Source organism: Sceloporus occidentalis, unplaced genomic scaffold (genome assembly GCF_023333645.1).
Source record: "Sceloporus occidentalis isolate IW3139 unplaced genomic scaffold, rSceOcc1.0.p SCAF_6, whole genome shotgun sequence".
In the NCBI taxonomy this organism is placed as follows: Eukaryota; Metazoa; Chordata; class Lepidosauria; order Squamata; family Phrynosomatidae; genus Sceloporus; species Sceloporus occidentalis.
In genome coordinates this window covers 4,438,275-4,452,566 of record NW_028316986.1, presented here as the reverse complement: position 1 = coordinate 4,452,566, position 14,292 = coordinate 4,438,275, and the positions used below count along the sequence as shown (strand labels likewise).

The 14,292-nt window shown below is 47.4% G+C and overlaps 1 protein-coding gene across 5 annotated transcripts in view; it reads right to left on the bottom strand.

Annotated features, from left to right (window-relative positions):
- The window catches only part of NCOA1 (nuclear receptor coactivator 1), a 401,716-nt gene that overhangs the window by 10,129 nt on the left and 377,295 nt on the right, over positions 1–14,292 (bottom strand). For all 5 annotated transcript variants that reach the window (XM_089528750.1, XM_089528749.1, XM_089528753.1 and 2 more), the window contains 5 exons: positions 10,670–10,838; positions 5,976–6,299; positions 5,071–5,172; positions 324–729; positions 5–179 (listed from right to left, as the gene is read on the bottom strand). In XM_089528750.1, coding sequence (XP_089384876.1) covers positions 5–179; positions 324–729; positions 5,071–5,172; positions 5,976–6,299; positions 10,670–10,838 — 1,176 coding nt within the window. The remainder of the gene's footprint in view (positions 1–4; positions 180–323; positions 730–5,070; positions 5,173–5,975; positions 6,300–10,669; positions 10,839–14,292) is intronic.

The window sequence follows — 14,292 nt, the reverse complement described above, 5'->3', positions numbered from 1 at the left end:
TTACTTGTTATTTCCCATGGGTCCTTGCTGCCAGGTCTTCATGTCGGGTGACTGGTACCCCGGTGTGGGTGGTGCCGACTGGAGCATGGGGCTCTGAGAAGGAGGGACCTGTGGCGACATCAAGGGACTCCCAGGACTGAGCGAAGGGGCAAAGGCTGCCTCCCCTTGCTGACTCATTCCTGGAGGACAAGAGAAAACAACAACCCTTCTGATGAACTTGGAGGAGGAGGACAGTGACAGACCCAGGGAGAGAGAAAGCAACTGAACCGTCCCCTGGTTTTAGCCAAGGACTTGCCCCTACCCAGCCCAGCCCAAGGACTCACCTGACCCTGAATACTGGAAGATGTTCTGCTGCATCTGAGGGTTCATGTTGGAGCCGAACTGTCCTCCGACGCTGCCCATCATCCCTCTGTTCACCATGTTGTTCCGGCTGGCCAGGGCCGCCTCTGGGTTGGCTGCTGCCAGCTGTGAGAAGGGGCTTGTGGAGGTTGGAGGGGTTCCCGGATTCGTACCGTAGTTGGGGGGGAAGGGGAACTGCTGAGGGGGAGCCTGGGGGAGACGCCCGGCCCCCAACTGCACAGGGACCCCGGCCGAAGGGGGGAGGTTGTTCCCGAAACTTTGTTGCTGCCGCATCAGCATGGCCCGTTGCTGCATGAGCTGCCTCTGCCGGTGCTGCTGGCTGTAGAGTTCACGCTGACGCTGGGCCAGCATCTGTGCGTTGAGCGGGGGCTGAGGAGGCAAAGAGCAGAGGGAAGAACACAATAGGGTTAGGGAACGCCAGAGAGGATGGCCCTTCCACTGGAAGGTGATGCACCTCTTATTCCAGCGGGCTTGAGGATAACCAATTACTTTCATGTAAAAATCTTCTCTTTTCTTTTACTGTTCTGTATCACTTTTTTCCTTTGGTTTTTTAAAAAGCGATTTAATGCCATTAATGTTTTGTCTTTTATGGATTTGTTTCACATTTTTTAAATTCTACATTCACTATGGACCATCCACATTCACTGGGGTTAGGGGCAGAGGACCCCCATGAAAGTGGGAAAATGGCACTGTGACACTTGTATCCAAACCAGGGGTAGGCAACCTTTTTGAGCCGGGGGCCGGGTTGCTGTCCCTGAGACAACTGGGGGGCCGAAAGGGGGGGGGAGCTTCCACCCTCCGGGGGCGGGGCCGCATGCTGGGGCGGAGCTTCCACCCTCCGGGGTGGGACTGTGTGCCGGGGGTGGAGCTTCCACCCTCTGGGGGTGGGGCTGCGTGCCAGGGGCGGAGCTTCCACCCTCTGGGGGCAGGGCTTTCTCTGCTCCCTTTCCCAATCTCCCGCTGTCTGAGAGACAGCTAGAAGGGGGGGATTGGGAGAGGGGGTGACAGGCGCTCGCCTGCTCCTCCTGCCCTTCCGTGGCCCCCAGCTGCCTCTCAGAGAAGCAGTAAGGGCCCGTGAGGGGCAGGAGCAACAGGCGCGCGGCCCCAGCTCCTGTCCTCGGGGCTTTGCCAGGCCTGAGGTGTCCTCCGAAAGACACCTCAGGGCTGCCAAAGCCCCGTGGGGAGGAGGAGGCGTGTGCCTGCCCTCTCCTCCTTCGCCCCTTCTTTCAGCCGAAAGGGCTCCAAGGGGCCCTTTTAGCCGAAGGGGAAGGCCGAAACCACTCTCACTGTTAAAGCAGGCCTTTTAGCATTGAAAGCACTGAAAATACACAGAAATGCACTTTGGAAAGTCACACTGTCTCACCTTCAGAAAGAGTGCATGTCCCACAAACTGACATATCACCATCACTACCACTCTCCTTGTAAAAGCACACCTTTCAGCATTGAAAGCACTGAAAATACACAGAAATGCACTTTGGAAAGTCACACTGGCCTGTTACAGACTGCCAAAATAAAACTGCTTCGGGTCTCTTTGGAGGTATGCTGTTTAAATGATGCATGGGTCCTAAGAATCCGGAAGCTGCACCAAAGCTGCACTCCAGTGCTTAGGAATGGAGTGTGGCTTTGGCGCGACCTCCGGACTCTTAGGACCAATGCATCATTTAAATAGCATACCTCCAAAGAGACCCGAAGCAGCTTTATTTTGGCAGTCTGTAACAGGCCACTGTCTCACCTTCAGAAAGACTGCATGTCCCACAAACTGACATATCACCATCACTACCACTCTCCTTGTAAAAGCACACCTTTCAGCATTGAAAGCACTGAAAATACATAGAAATGCACTTTGGAAAGTCACACTGTCTCACCTTCAGAAAGACTGCATGTCCCACAAACTGACATATCACCATCACTACCACTCTCCTTGTAAAAGCACACCTTTCAGCATTGAAAGCACTGAAAATACATAGAAATGCACTTTGGAAAGTCACATTGTCTCACCTTCAGAAAGACTGCATGTCCCACAAACTGACATATCACCATCACTACCACTCTCATTGTAAAAGCACACCTTTCAGCATTGAAAGCACTGAAAATACACAGAAATGCACTTTGGAAAGTCACACTGTCTCACCTTCAGAAAGGCTGCATGTCCCACAAACTGACATATCACCATCACTACCACTCTCATTGTAAAAGCACACCTTTCAGCATTGAAAGCACTGAAAATACATAGAAATGCACTTTGGAAAGTCACACTGTCTCACCTTCAGAAAGACTGCATGTCCCACAAACTGACATATCACCATCACTACCACTCTCATTGTAAAAGCACACCTTTCAGCATTGAAAGCACTGAAAATACACAGAAATGCACTTTGGAAAGTCACACTGTCTCACCTTCAGAAAGGCTGCATGTCCCACAAACTGACATATCACCATCACTACCACTCTCATTGTAAAAGCACACCTTTCAGCATTGAAAGCACTGAAAATACATAGAAATGCACTTTGGAAAGTCACATAGTCTCACCTTCAGAAAGACTGCATGTCTTCATCTTCCTCCTCCCTCCCTCCCTCCTCCTCCTGCTCCTTCCTTCCTTCCTCCTTCTTCCTCCTCTTCTTCATCCTCCCTCCCTCCCTCCCTCCCTCCTCTTGCTCCTTCTCTCCTTCCTTCCTCCTTCTTCATCCTCCCTCCCTCCCTCCTCCTCTTGCTCCTTCCTTCCTTCCTCCTTCTTCCTCCTCTTCTTCATCCTCCCTCCCTCCCTCCTCCTCTTGCTCCTTCTCTCCTTCCTTCCTCCTCCTTCCTCCTCTTCTTCATCCTCCCTCCCTCCCTCCTCCTCTTGCTCCTTCCTTCCTTCCTCCTTCTTCCTCCTCTTCTTCATCCTCCCTCCCTCCCTCCTACTCCTGCTCCTTCCTTCCTCCCTCCTTCTTCCTCCTCTTCTTCCTCCTCCCTCCCTCCCTCCTCCTCTTGCTCCTTCCTTCCTTCCTCCTTCTTCCTCCTCTTCTTCCTCCTTCCTCTTCCCTTCCTCCCTCCTCCTCCTCCATTCCTCCTTCTTCCCCAGCGCTTGCCCCCGCCCCCTGGGATGCCAGAGGCCATCCCAGGGGGCGGGGGGAAAGAGCGCTCGGCGGCCCCAGCGCTTGCCCCCGCCCCCTGGGAGGCCAGAGGCCATCCCAGGGGGTGGGGAAACGGAGCGCTCCGGCGGCCCCAGCGCTTGCCCCCGCCCCCTGGGAGGCCAGAGGCCATCCCAGGGGGCGGGGAAACGGAGCGCTCGGCGGCCCCAGCGCTTGCCCCCACCCCCTGGGAGGCCAGAGGCCATCCCAGGGGGCGGGGAAACGGAGCGCTCCGGCGGCCCCAGCGCTTGCCCCCGCCCCCTGGGGCGGCGGCAATCGGCGGCAGGGTCGGCCAGGGGCCGGTCCTACAGTGCTCGCGGGCCGCATCCGGCCCGCGGGCCGTAGGTTGCCGACCCATGATCCAAACAGTTCAAGCCAGTGAGTGAAGCTACTGAGAGACAGGGCAAAAGCAAATGTATTCCTTCACGACTCTCTCTCTCTCTTGCATGTAAGTAATATTCCTCATAATCCTCAAGTTCTTTAGATATGGCAACTATGGCCACTAGTGACTAAGTGCAAGTGGAGCGTCCATGTTTGTAGATGCAGACCTTAGAAGTTACTCTATGGACTACACCCCTTACAACCCTCCAACCAGCATGACCACTGGGTTCTGGAAGGTCCTGCCCCCCCAAAGTAACTTTTCCAAGCTCTAGGAGATAGCCTGCCTTTGTTGTAGGAGATTAATGGAATACCATCACCATCACAACTAGGTGCTGTATCCCTACTTTAGACCCATGCAGAGCATAGGTTCTGTCATTGAGCTTTATGCTCACTGTTTTAAGATCTGCTACATTACAGATCTCACTTGTCACTTCAGCTAGAGCAGTGATTCCCAAACTTTAGTCTTCCAAGTGTTTTGGACTTCATCTTCCAGAAACCTTAGCCCGCTTGATTAACAATCAGGAATTCTGTGACTTGAAGTCCAAAACTTCTGGAGGACCAAAGTTTAAGAACCACTGAGCTAGAGAGATGGGGAAATGTGAACCATCAACTTCACAGCTGGAAATACAGTGAGAACATAGAGTCCAAAAGCATTGACCTATATCTCTGGTGAACTTTGGAAAGCAACTGCCTGGCTGCTATTGGAGACAAAATGTTGGGTGATATGGAACCCCCCCTCATCCAGCAAGGCAACAAATATGACTCCTTATTTGATGGGCACCACCTTGCATAATCTCCAGAACTTGACAGAAAAGAGGCATTGCAAATAGGCCAGGCAGAACAGCGTTCAAGGTAGTTTTTGCATCATGACAGCTTTGTTTAGGGTATGGTCCAAGAGCAAACATTCCTGCTTTCTGCCTTTTAGTGCAGCTGGGAAGAGAGATGAATTGGTTTTTTTTTTTTTTTTTTGGGGGGGGGGCAGGGACATGAAAATGTGGGGAAAAACCAGCTGCCTCTCCTGCCTCCTCCAGGGCCTACCTTGAAGAGTGGTTGCTACAACCACTTCTCCCTTAGTCTCCCTAAGCCTATTCCTCCCCACCCACCCCTCTGCAAGAGCCCCAAAGTGTGTACAGAAAATGCCTTGGGTGCCAAGTAGTACATCTGTAGCAGCATCGCTCAGCAGAAGCACAGTAGCAAGAGAGGAGTCCCAGCATTTACCTGCCCCGCAATCGGTTGCTGCATGCCCGGCCTCATGCCAATGCTGCCTGGAGGGTTCCCAGCAAATTGGTTCAGGATGGCTTGACGGTTTTGGTGTATCAGCTAGAGAGGAAGCAACCAGAGAAGTGTTAGAGCTCCAGTGACTGCAGTGTTTGGCACAGTTGAACACCCTGCCACTCTCTGCCAACAATGCTCCCTACAAAAATGGTGAGGGCTGGTTGCTTCAGTAGTCAAAAAGATCTAGAGGGATGGGCAGAAGTAGGACTGGGGGAAGAAGTGAGAGCAAGGGGGCAGGTGTGTATGGGGGGATTGAGGTAACTGTCCTTCCAAATAAGAATTCTACCTCCCCAAATGCAATTTTCCTTCAGTCTCCTAATTCCTAATATTGACAGTCATTCACACCTAGGAGCCTTCTGTTTACTTTGTTGGCATTCCTTGGGTCACTCAGCCTGCCCATTTTTTGTGGATGCATGAACATTTATTTTTAAATATCCAACTGAAGTTTTAAGTTAAAAAAAGAATCAAAGCAGCAAACATCATCAGCCTGCACTAAGCAGCTCTCTTGGCCTTCACATCTAGCATCCCAGTGCCAAGAGACAAAGGGTACAAGAATGAAGGCCAGGAGGGTAACTTGTATCTGAGGAGCCAAAGGTAGCCTGTTTGCCACCAGCTAAGGCAGGACAAGGAGCAGACCCATAGCCCTCAAAACCTGTGGAGGCTCCCTGTAGATAGGTTGGGTGCTTAGGCACCCCCTCAAACACTTCCCAAAATGGATACAACTTCATTTTATCCTTCAGAAGACACAAGTGGAGCTGGAGAGCATTATCATCAGGGGCAGGAGAAAGATTCCAGGTAGGAGACACCAAGTGTGTGTGGAGAATGTGCCAAGCGGTGCCCAGACTCACCTGCTGTTGTCCCTGGAGCCTTTGCTGCAGCTGCAGACGCAACTGGTTGGGCACTGTTGGGGGTCGGTTAAGGGCCTGCCGTGGCTGCATCCCCATGTTGGTAGGGAAGGCTCCCCGAGGTGGCGGGACTTGGACTGGCATGGGCCCAAAGGACTGCTTTTGCCTGACCATGCCCGGGAAAGGGCCAGCGAGGTTGGCGGTGGGCGAGGCAGAGGGGTAAGGCTGTGGGTACAGGCTGGGCTTCTGATCCATGACCAAGGGGGGCGGGGGTGGTGTCGCTTGCTGCGGCTGGAACCTCTCTGTCAGCGCTTCCAGGCCACCTCCCTGCTCAAGGAGAGAAAACACGTGCGAGATTTAGTCTCCCAAACACAAACACCCTGAAAGCTACTCAAGATGGCAGGAAGCCTTCAAAATGTGGAGGGAATTTTATTTTATTTTTTGTTGTTTTGCAGTCAAAATAAGAGGGTTTTCCAACTCTCTGGAAGCGCCATCAAGAAAAATATTAACAAGGTGAGTTTTTTGCCATCTTTTCCCAATATTTGCACATCCTGAAGTTTTCTGAGGCATTATTCCATGCAGAAATGCATGTGGTTTTTCTTTGTAAAACAACACTGTCTCCTGTGCAGGAAAAACACATTACATTTTGCACAGAATAATCCCCTAGAACACTTCAGGATGGCAACTATAGGGACACAATATGGAGGAACAGATTGATTTCCTATCAGCAAGTGGGGTCAGAAAAGGCTTTACAGTATATGCAGAACATATGATTTGGAGACACAGAGGAAGGAATTGTGGAAACTGGGGGAAGGAACGTTAACAATTTAAGAAATGCAAATGTCACCATACTAATAGCAGAAAATAGCAAAGACTGGGAACTGAGCATTGCTGAAAGTTAAGGAAGGAAGCAGAGGAGTAGGGTTACAGTTAAATATTAAGAAAACAAAAATAAAATAATGACCAGCGATTATTTCTGTAACTTTAAGGTGGGTAATGAACATATTGAAATAGTTAAAAGATTTTCTATACCTTGCCTCAGTGATGAATCAAAATGGAGATATTAGTCAAGCAATCAGAAGGAGGCTAACACTTGGAAAAACAGCTATAAAGGAACTAGATAAGATCCTCAAACGTAAAGGTATATAATTAAATAGCAAAAGTCATAAGCATTCATACCACAGTATTTATTATTTCTATGTATGGGTATGAAAGCTGGATAGTAAAGAAATCGAAGAGGAAGAAAATTAACTCATCTGAAATGCAGTGCTGGAGAAAAGTTCTAGCAAGGCCATGGACTATAAAAGAACAAACGAATGGGTCTTCAGGCCTGAACTCTCTCCAGAAGCTAAACTGAGGCTGTTGTATTTTGGACACATCATGAGAGACAATGTCACTCACTGGAAAGACAAGATTTGGTCAAGTGGAAGGCAAAAGGGAAAGAGGGAGACTGCACTACAGGCGGACAGATTGAATCAAGGAAGCCACAATGGCTGCCCTGAGTTTGCAAGACCTAAGCCGAGCTGTGGATGACCAAGGCTCTTGATGGTCTCTCATTCAGAGGGTCACCATAAGCCAAAGCTGACTTGACAGCCCTTAACAAGTGCAATAAATACTTCAGGATGTGCAAATATGGGAGGACACTGCATAAAAATATTCAATTTTTTTTTGCTGCAATGGAGAGAAAACTATGGAAATTATCAACCTTGAATGTGAGGATAAAATAATTATTTACATCCCTGTTTTCAGGGACATGAATAATGATTTCATCCTCACATTCAAGGCTGATAACTTCCACAATTTCCTCTCCTCTGTGATTGTGTCTGATCTTGAAAGCTAAACAGGGTCAGCCCTGGTTAGCACTGAGATCAGATATGGCCTATTCATTCTCAGGTGCTGTAGGCTACATTTCAGGGGGAAGAACTGGCAAAAACACCTCTGAGGATTCCTTCTCTAATAAAACCCTATGAGATTCATGGGTCAGTGTAAGTCGACAATCGACTTGAAGGCACATACAAAACATTTTCTTTTTGCCAGGAACATCAGGCAGTCACGTGTGGCGTTTTTAGTGTGCACCAAAGACACTGCAGGGATTTGTGTGTGCTTATTTTAAAATGCCATCTGTGAAATGGCTTTCAGTCTGACAGCAGCAAAAGCAAGGGAAGAGAGGCCATCACATTTCTGGGGTTCTTTTTAGAGCAACAATAATGAAAAGAAACAAATAAACAAGCAAACAGGAGCTGCCATGTTGGGAGAAGTCTGGGTTTTCACATTTACTCCTGAATAAATTTAAAGAAAGAGGCAGAAGGTATGACATTCCTTTCTTTTAATTTATTCAAAAGCAAATGCATATAGCCAAACTTAGGAAAGCACAAGCTGGACCTTATCTGGGGCTCCGATCAAACCTTAGCAGTGGTGGGTTTCTGGTTTTGTTTCATGGGAGGGGGGCACTCAGGCAGTACCCTTGGAGAGCTAATAGCATCAGTGAGAGAGTCAACGCAGAACTCTCTGAACAAACCACAAACCCTGGAGAAACATGGTGGCTTCTCATTTTAGGAATCGTTTCCAGAAGGCTGCAACCAAAGCCTTCTTTCCAAACTGCTGAGCCATCTGGCACCTCTCAGTGTTTTAGCCTCTTTTGAATACCACCAAGCTCTTCCCACTTCACTGCCTGACTCCGATCCCAAAGTCCTTAAAATGGATGAACCCCCTTACCCCCGCTTAAATCTGAATGAGATTCCTGCTTCCCTCTTCCCAGACTCCTTTGGGAATTCCCAAACCACAAACACTTGGCAGTGTTGGCAATGCACCCAAGCCAGAAGTTCAATTGCCACCACCAAGATGCTTCAATGTTCATTCCCAACTGATTTCAGAGGAGTTTGGGAACTAGCCGGAGGCTTTTGGAGAAGGGAGAGTTTTGGCACCAGGAAAGTAGCAGGAGGAAGAGAGAACATGAAATTAACCCTCTGCTTCATATGCTTTGCTTTGCTTTGCGCTGCAAAGGGGTGGAGGGATGACTGCAGCAACACTGACGATTCAAGAGAGACTGAAGATGGTGTAAGTAGTGAGGAGTGCCTTCATCCCCACCCACCCTGCCTTCTACCATGCCCTTGTCAACTTACAGCTCTCTTCTTCAAAAAACAAATTGTAGAGCTCACAGTGCTTGCAATATCTGCTGGATAGATAAGAAAGCGGATAGGAAGTGAATTAATTCATTGGAGATGTGGGCCTGGAGAGGAGTGCTGAGGTTACCATGGACAGCCAAGAAGTCAAACAAATGGGTCCTAGAGCAGATCAAGCCAGAAATCTCTCTGGAAGCCAAGATGACTAGACTGAGGCTGCCGTACTTTGGCCAGATCATGAAGAGGCACAATTCATTGGAAAAAGCAATAATGCTAGGAAAGGTGGAGGGAAGCAGAAAGAGAGGAAGGACACATGTCATATGGATGGACTCTATTAAGGAGGTCATGGGTATGAATTTGCAGGACCTGACCAGAGCAGTGGAGCATTGGGAGTCTTGGAGGTGTTTCATCTGCAGCGTCGTCATGGGACGAGATTGACTTGAGATGGATAACAACAACAGAAACCTCAAAGTCATGTCCCTCTGATTTATTTTTTTAAAAAAACTAGAATGGATGCCATTCCATTAGAAAGTGGTTTAGGGTGGGTGATGTTTAAAGCAAACTAATGGAAGTTCATTTATGCTGTTCATATCCAAGAGATGTGTATGCAGAACCAGTTGGGGGGTGGGGTGGGGTGGATAATGGACAGTTAAATACACTTAGTGTCCCTTCCCATCCTTGTCTAGCTCACTGCAGATAGTACACCTAAAAACACCACCCACCACTACTAAGCTGAGTGCCCAGCCTGGGAAAAGGAAACAGCTTGCTCAGTATTATTTCTGGTCCTGGCGGGCAATTGAGGGCGAAAAAAGGGTGGGGGGAGATTACTATCCCCTTTCCCATATACGTTTTTATAGATATTCTCTTCCTCCCTCTCTCCACGTCCCATACCTTTTGCATCAGATACACAACAGGGTCTTCTTGGTGGATGCCCCTAGGCTGTGAAATGCCTTTCCTTAGGGTGGCCAGCATGGCCACTTCTTTGCTGTCGTTTTGATGGTGGCCAAAGACTTTAAAAAAAAAAATCATTCTGGGAGGCTTTTGAGAATGGAAGGTTCTTAAAGAAAGTGCTTTTTCCAGTGTGTTGTACTGTTTTAATCTACCATTTTTTAAAAACTGTGTTTTAGTATTTACAATTGTCTTATATATTTTTTTAAATTATTATTTTTATTACAGTGCCCCCTTCCTTTACGCAAGGGATCTATTCCAGACACACACACCCCCCGCACATAAGGGAAATGCTGCATATGGTGGAGCCCCATTTAAAACAATGGGGCCTGTGGCGTGGTGTGCATGTGCGCCATTGTTTCTTCAAGCACATGGCTGCACTGTATTTTATTTTCTTATTATCCCACCTTTCTCCCAATATAGAGATTCAAGGCGAATCAATACAGGGACTCAATAATTTGTTTTTTAAAACTGATTTAAATTGATTGCTTACTGAATTGCTTTTAAACTTTTGTACTATCCATTGTTTTAACTGAATTTGGTTTTAACCTATATATTGTGAGCTACCATGGGCCCTCTTTTGGGAGAAGGGCAGGAGACTAATTAACTTGGAGCAAAGCTCAGTACCTGGACTAGTTTGTCAATGCCAAGAGCACGGTCCAGTTCTGCCAGCTCATTCTCGTCTTTGCCGCTCAGGAAGGAAACCAGCTGCTCGAGAAGGGCTTTCTCGTCATTCCGCCCCTCTGGGGTGGTTGGGGGGCACAAGAGCTCATCCAGCTGAGAAGTGATGCACTGGCTGTAGGGAGGGAGAGGCAAATGAGAAAGATGAATGTCTAGTATTGCAGAATTCAAAGATATAGCTATGTTAGTCTGTAGAATTAGTGCATAGGGAGATCTTTTAGCACCTTTGAGACTCATTGAAAGAAAGAAAATGGCAGCATAAGCTTTTGTAGACTTCAGTCTACTTTCGCACTAACGGACATCGTTCCTATGTCTTTGTTAAAATTAGACCTGCAATTTCATTTCCATACACAAAGGATTTGTAATTTGAATTGACATCCTCACATACCATTGGCATATATATGTCTGTGCCTGGCTTCCACTCCACCAAATGCATCTGAGGACATAGACTAAAGTGTACAAAAGCTCATGCTGCCAATTTCTTTCTTTCAGTTAGTCTAGTATTGCAGTAAATTAAAACATCAGTCAAGCATTTAGAAACAGAGTAAAGGCCTCCAAAGAGGATTTATTTTATTTTAATTTATTTATTTGTATGCTGACTTTCTCCCTGAGTGGGAGTGACCAAGGGAAAGTGAATACAACAAATGTAAGAATTCTTGGTGTGAACCATTTCCAGTGTCTTGCTCCCTGCAATACTAGAAATTTGAGGCCTGAAGGAAAATCTCAATGGCGGCCGTGGGGTGGGTGGGATTCTTATTTGGAGGCAATGCTTTCATTTTGTCCCCCACATAGTTGTGCTCCTGTGCCCAGCTAAACCTGGCTTGGCCCTGCATCAAGTGAAAGTATCCAATGGAGTCCCATTCCCCTGTACCTTCCCACCACCGCAAAGTCTGTATCCTTCCTTCCACTGGAACTCCCCACTCCCATCCCACCCTTGGTGGCCAAGCCTCTCTTCCCTTTTCCAGCAAGGCCTCTGTCCCAGCACCATGCGCTTTCCATTCCATTTGTACCCATTCTCCGCTTTGGGTTCAGAGGAGGGCAATGAGGATAATAAGAAGTATGGAGAACAAAACGTATGAGAAGAGCTTGTTCAGCCTGGTGAAGAGAAGATGGAGGGGTGACATGATTGCCCTCTTTAAATACCTCAGAGAGGAGGGGGAGGCCTGTTCTCTGCTGCAGGAGGGTAGATTTTGATTGAACATTAGAAGGAACGTCTTGATATTAAGAGTGGTTGGGCAATGGAACCAAACACCTAGAGAGGTGGTGGGGTCTCTTTCTCTGGACCACTTCAAAAAGGGGCTAGACAGCTACCTGCTGGGAATGCATGAACTGGAGATCCTGCATTCAGCAAAAGGTTGGATGCGATGGTCCATGAGACCCCTTTCCAACTCTATGATTCTATGTCAAAAACTCTATGACTCAGAAAACTATAAATTCCAGGATCCCACAGTATCCAGTGACAGCAGTTCAAATGATATCAAAATGGCAGAATTCTGTTGTGTGAAAGGAACCTATGGCAAGTGATCCAAGCAAGAAAGGAGACTTAAGTAACAGAAACTCATAACAGAAAACCAAACTTGGACACTATGTAGAGATCTTGTAGCACCTTTGAAATTAAGTGAAAGAAAGAAGTTGGCAGCATTAGAGCTTTCCTAGATTTCAGTCTTAGGAAGTAGACTTAAGTCTACGGAAGCTCATGCTGCCAACTTCTTTCTTTCAGTTAAGTCTCAAAGGTGCTACAAGATCTCTCTACATGCTGATTCTTACAGACTAATACAGCTTTATCTTTGAATTCTTCAAACTTGGATAGGTTTGGGAAAAGAACTCGAATAAAACAGACTTCCTTCTCTCCCACACATCTCTCATGCACCGCCTTTGTCCCCACACCAAACTGGAGACTTGTTTCCAATCTCTGTAGTTATGAGCATGTAATAATAGGATGACAGGGCTATTTGGAATCAATGGGATTCCTTTTTGGCTAGGCATGATGAGCGTGTCATGTTCTCTGGAAAGCCTCAGGAAGGCTGAGGACAAAAGATCCCAAACCCCAAAGTTCTTGAGGAGTCAGCATGTCTACCCGTTTAGCTCCAGATGAGCATCACATGTCGAACACTAGCCAAAACCACAGGCAACAATGAACACAGCTGGGGTTGGGATGGGGAAGGGGGAAACAAGGCCCTCAAGAAGAGGAAGGAAGAAAAAGACAAGGACTTGAAGTGTGTCTAGAACAAGGCAACACTTCCATAAGCTAATGATCCCTCCCCCTCCGCCATGCGTTAAGTTTGTAGGCCACAGTTAAATCACAGCCAAAGGGGTACTGGTTTTGCTTTCTGTAACTGGTAGACAAGAATGAAGTATACAACGTCTTTATAAATGTCAGCATCAGGCACTACACAGAGGAAGGCAGCAAGATAAGTCAAGACTCAGAGGACACATTGCAGGTGAAGCCACTGACAAACTTGGGAGTTTATCAGACTCAAGTTTTGGACCCTGCAATTGCGCTAAGGAAGTGTAAAGAACATTGCGAAATGACTGTTTTGCACAATGTCTTACCACATTGCTTGCTTTTCCGTCATGCCCCCGTAACGTTATGTTAGCGCTACAATTGCGCGAAAGTTGTGATTTGCGTGATGCGAAACCATGCATAGTGGAACTGTCTACTACACCAGCGCCTTCCGTTTCTGTCGAGCATTTCGCATCAAAATCCTTGTGCATGCCCTTTGGAGGCTTTGGTGGCATCCTGACCTTTGTGCTTCCGGGGGAGTGAGGGGGTTCCCCCCCCATCTCTAGGGTCCTATTTAGCAGAGGGGAGGGGGAGAAGGAAAGAGCCGAAGGAAAAAGGGGAATATGGATGCAACAGGTGACAGAAGGGAAAAGGGCAAATCAGGGTGGCTTTCCCCCCCATTATTTTTATTATTAAATATATACACCCCTGTCTTTATTTTTATTTATTTTTTCATTATTGTTATTATTAAATATATACAAAATGAGCGCATGTTTTGTTGTGTTTTTTGCTGAGGAATGTGTGTGTGTGTGTGTGTGTGTGTATTTGCCCTTTGCAACAGTATCCTTTTGCTGGAAGTCAGCTAATAAAAGTGAAAGGGAACAATAAAAGGGCACTTTTTTCCTTGGAGAATCCATGCTAAAATGCGAATGTTACAATCGAATGTTACATTTGTTGCTTTTGTCAATTAGGCAATTGGCAAAACGATACACTCTTACCTCGGGTTACGAAAATAATCCGTTCCGCCGCCATTTTCGTAACCCGGAAGTCTTCGTAAGCCGAGAAAGCCATAGGCGCTAATGGAGGGAAGCCGCGATTTGGTGCGAAATAGCGCCGAAAAGCACCAAAAGGTTATTCGTAACCCGGAATAACCTTCGTAACCCGGAAATATTTTTTTTTTTTCGTAACCCGAAAAGTTCGTATCCCGGCGCGTTCGTAACCCGAGGTAAGAGTGTACATGCTTTTGCAAGGAATTCAGGGACAGCTCTGAATTGCTTTTAAAAGTCGTAAAAGAAAGCATGACAATCGCATCCTTTTCTGGCATTTACGGTGATGAATTTATTAT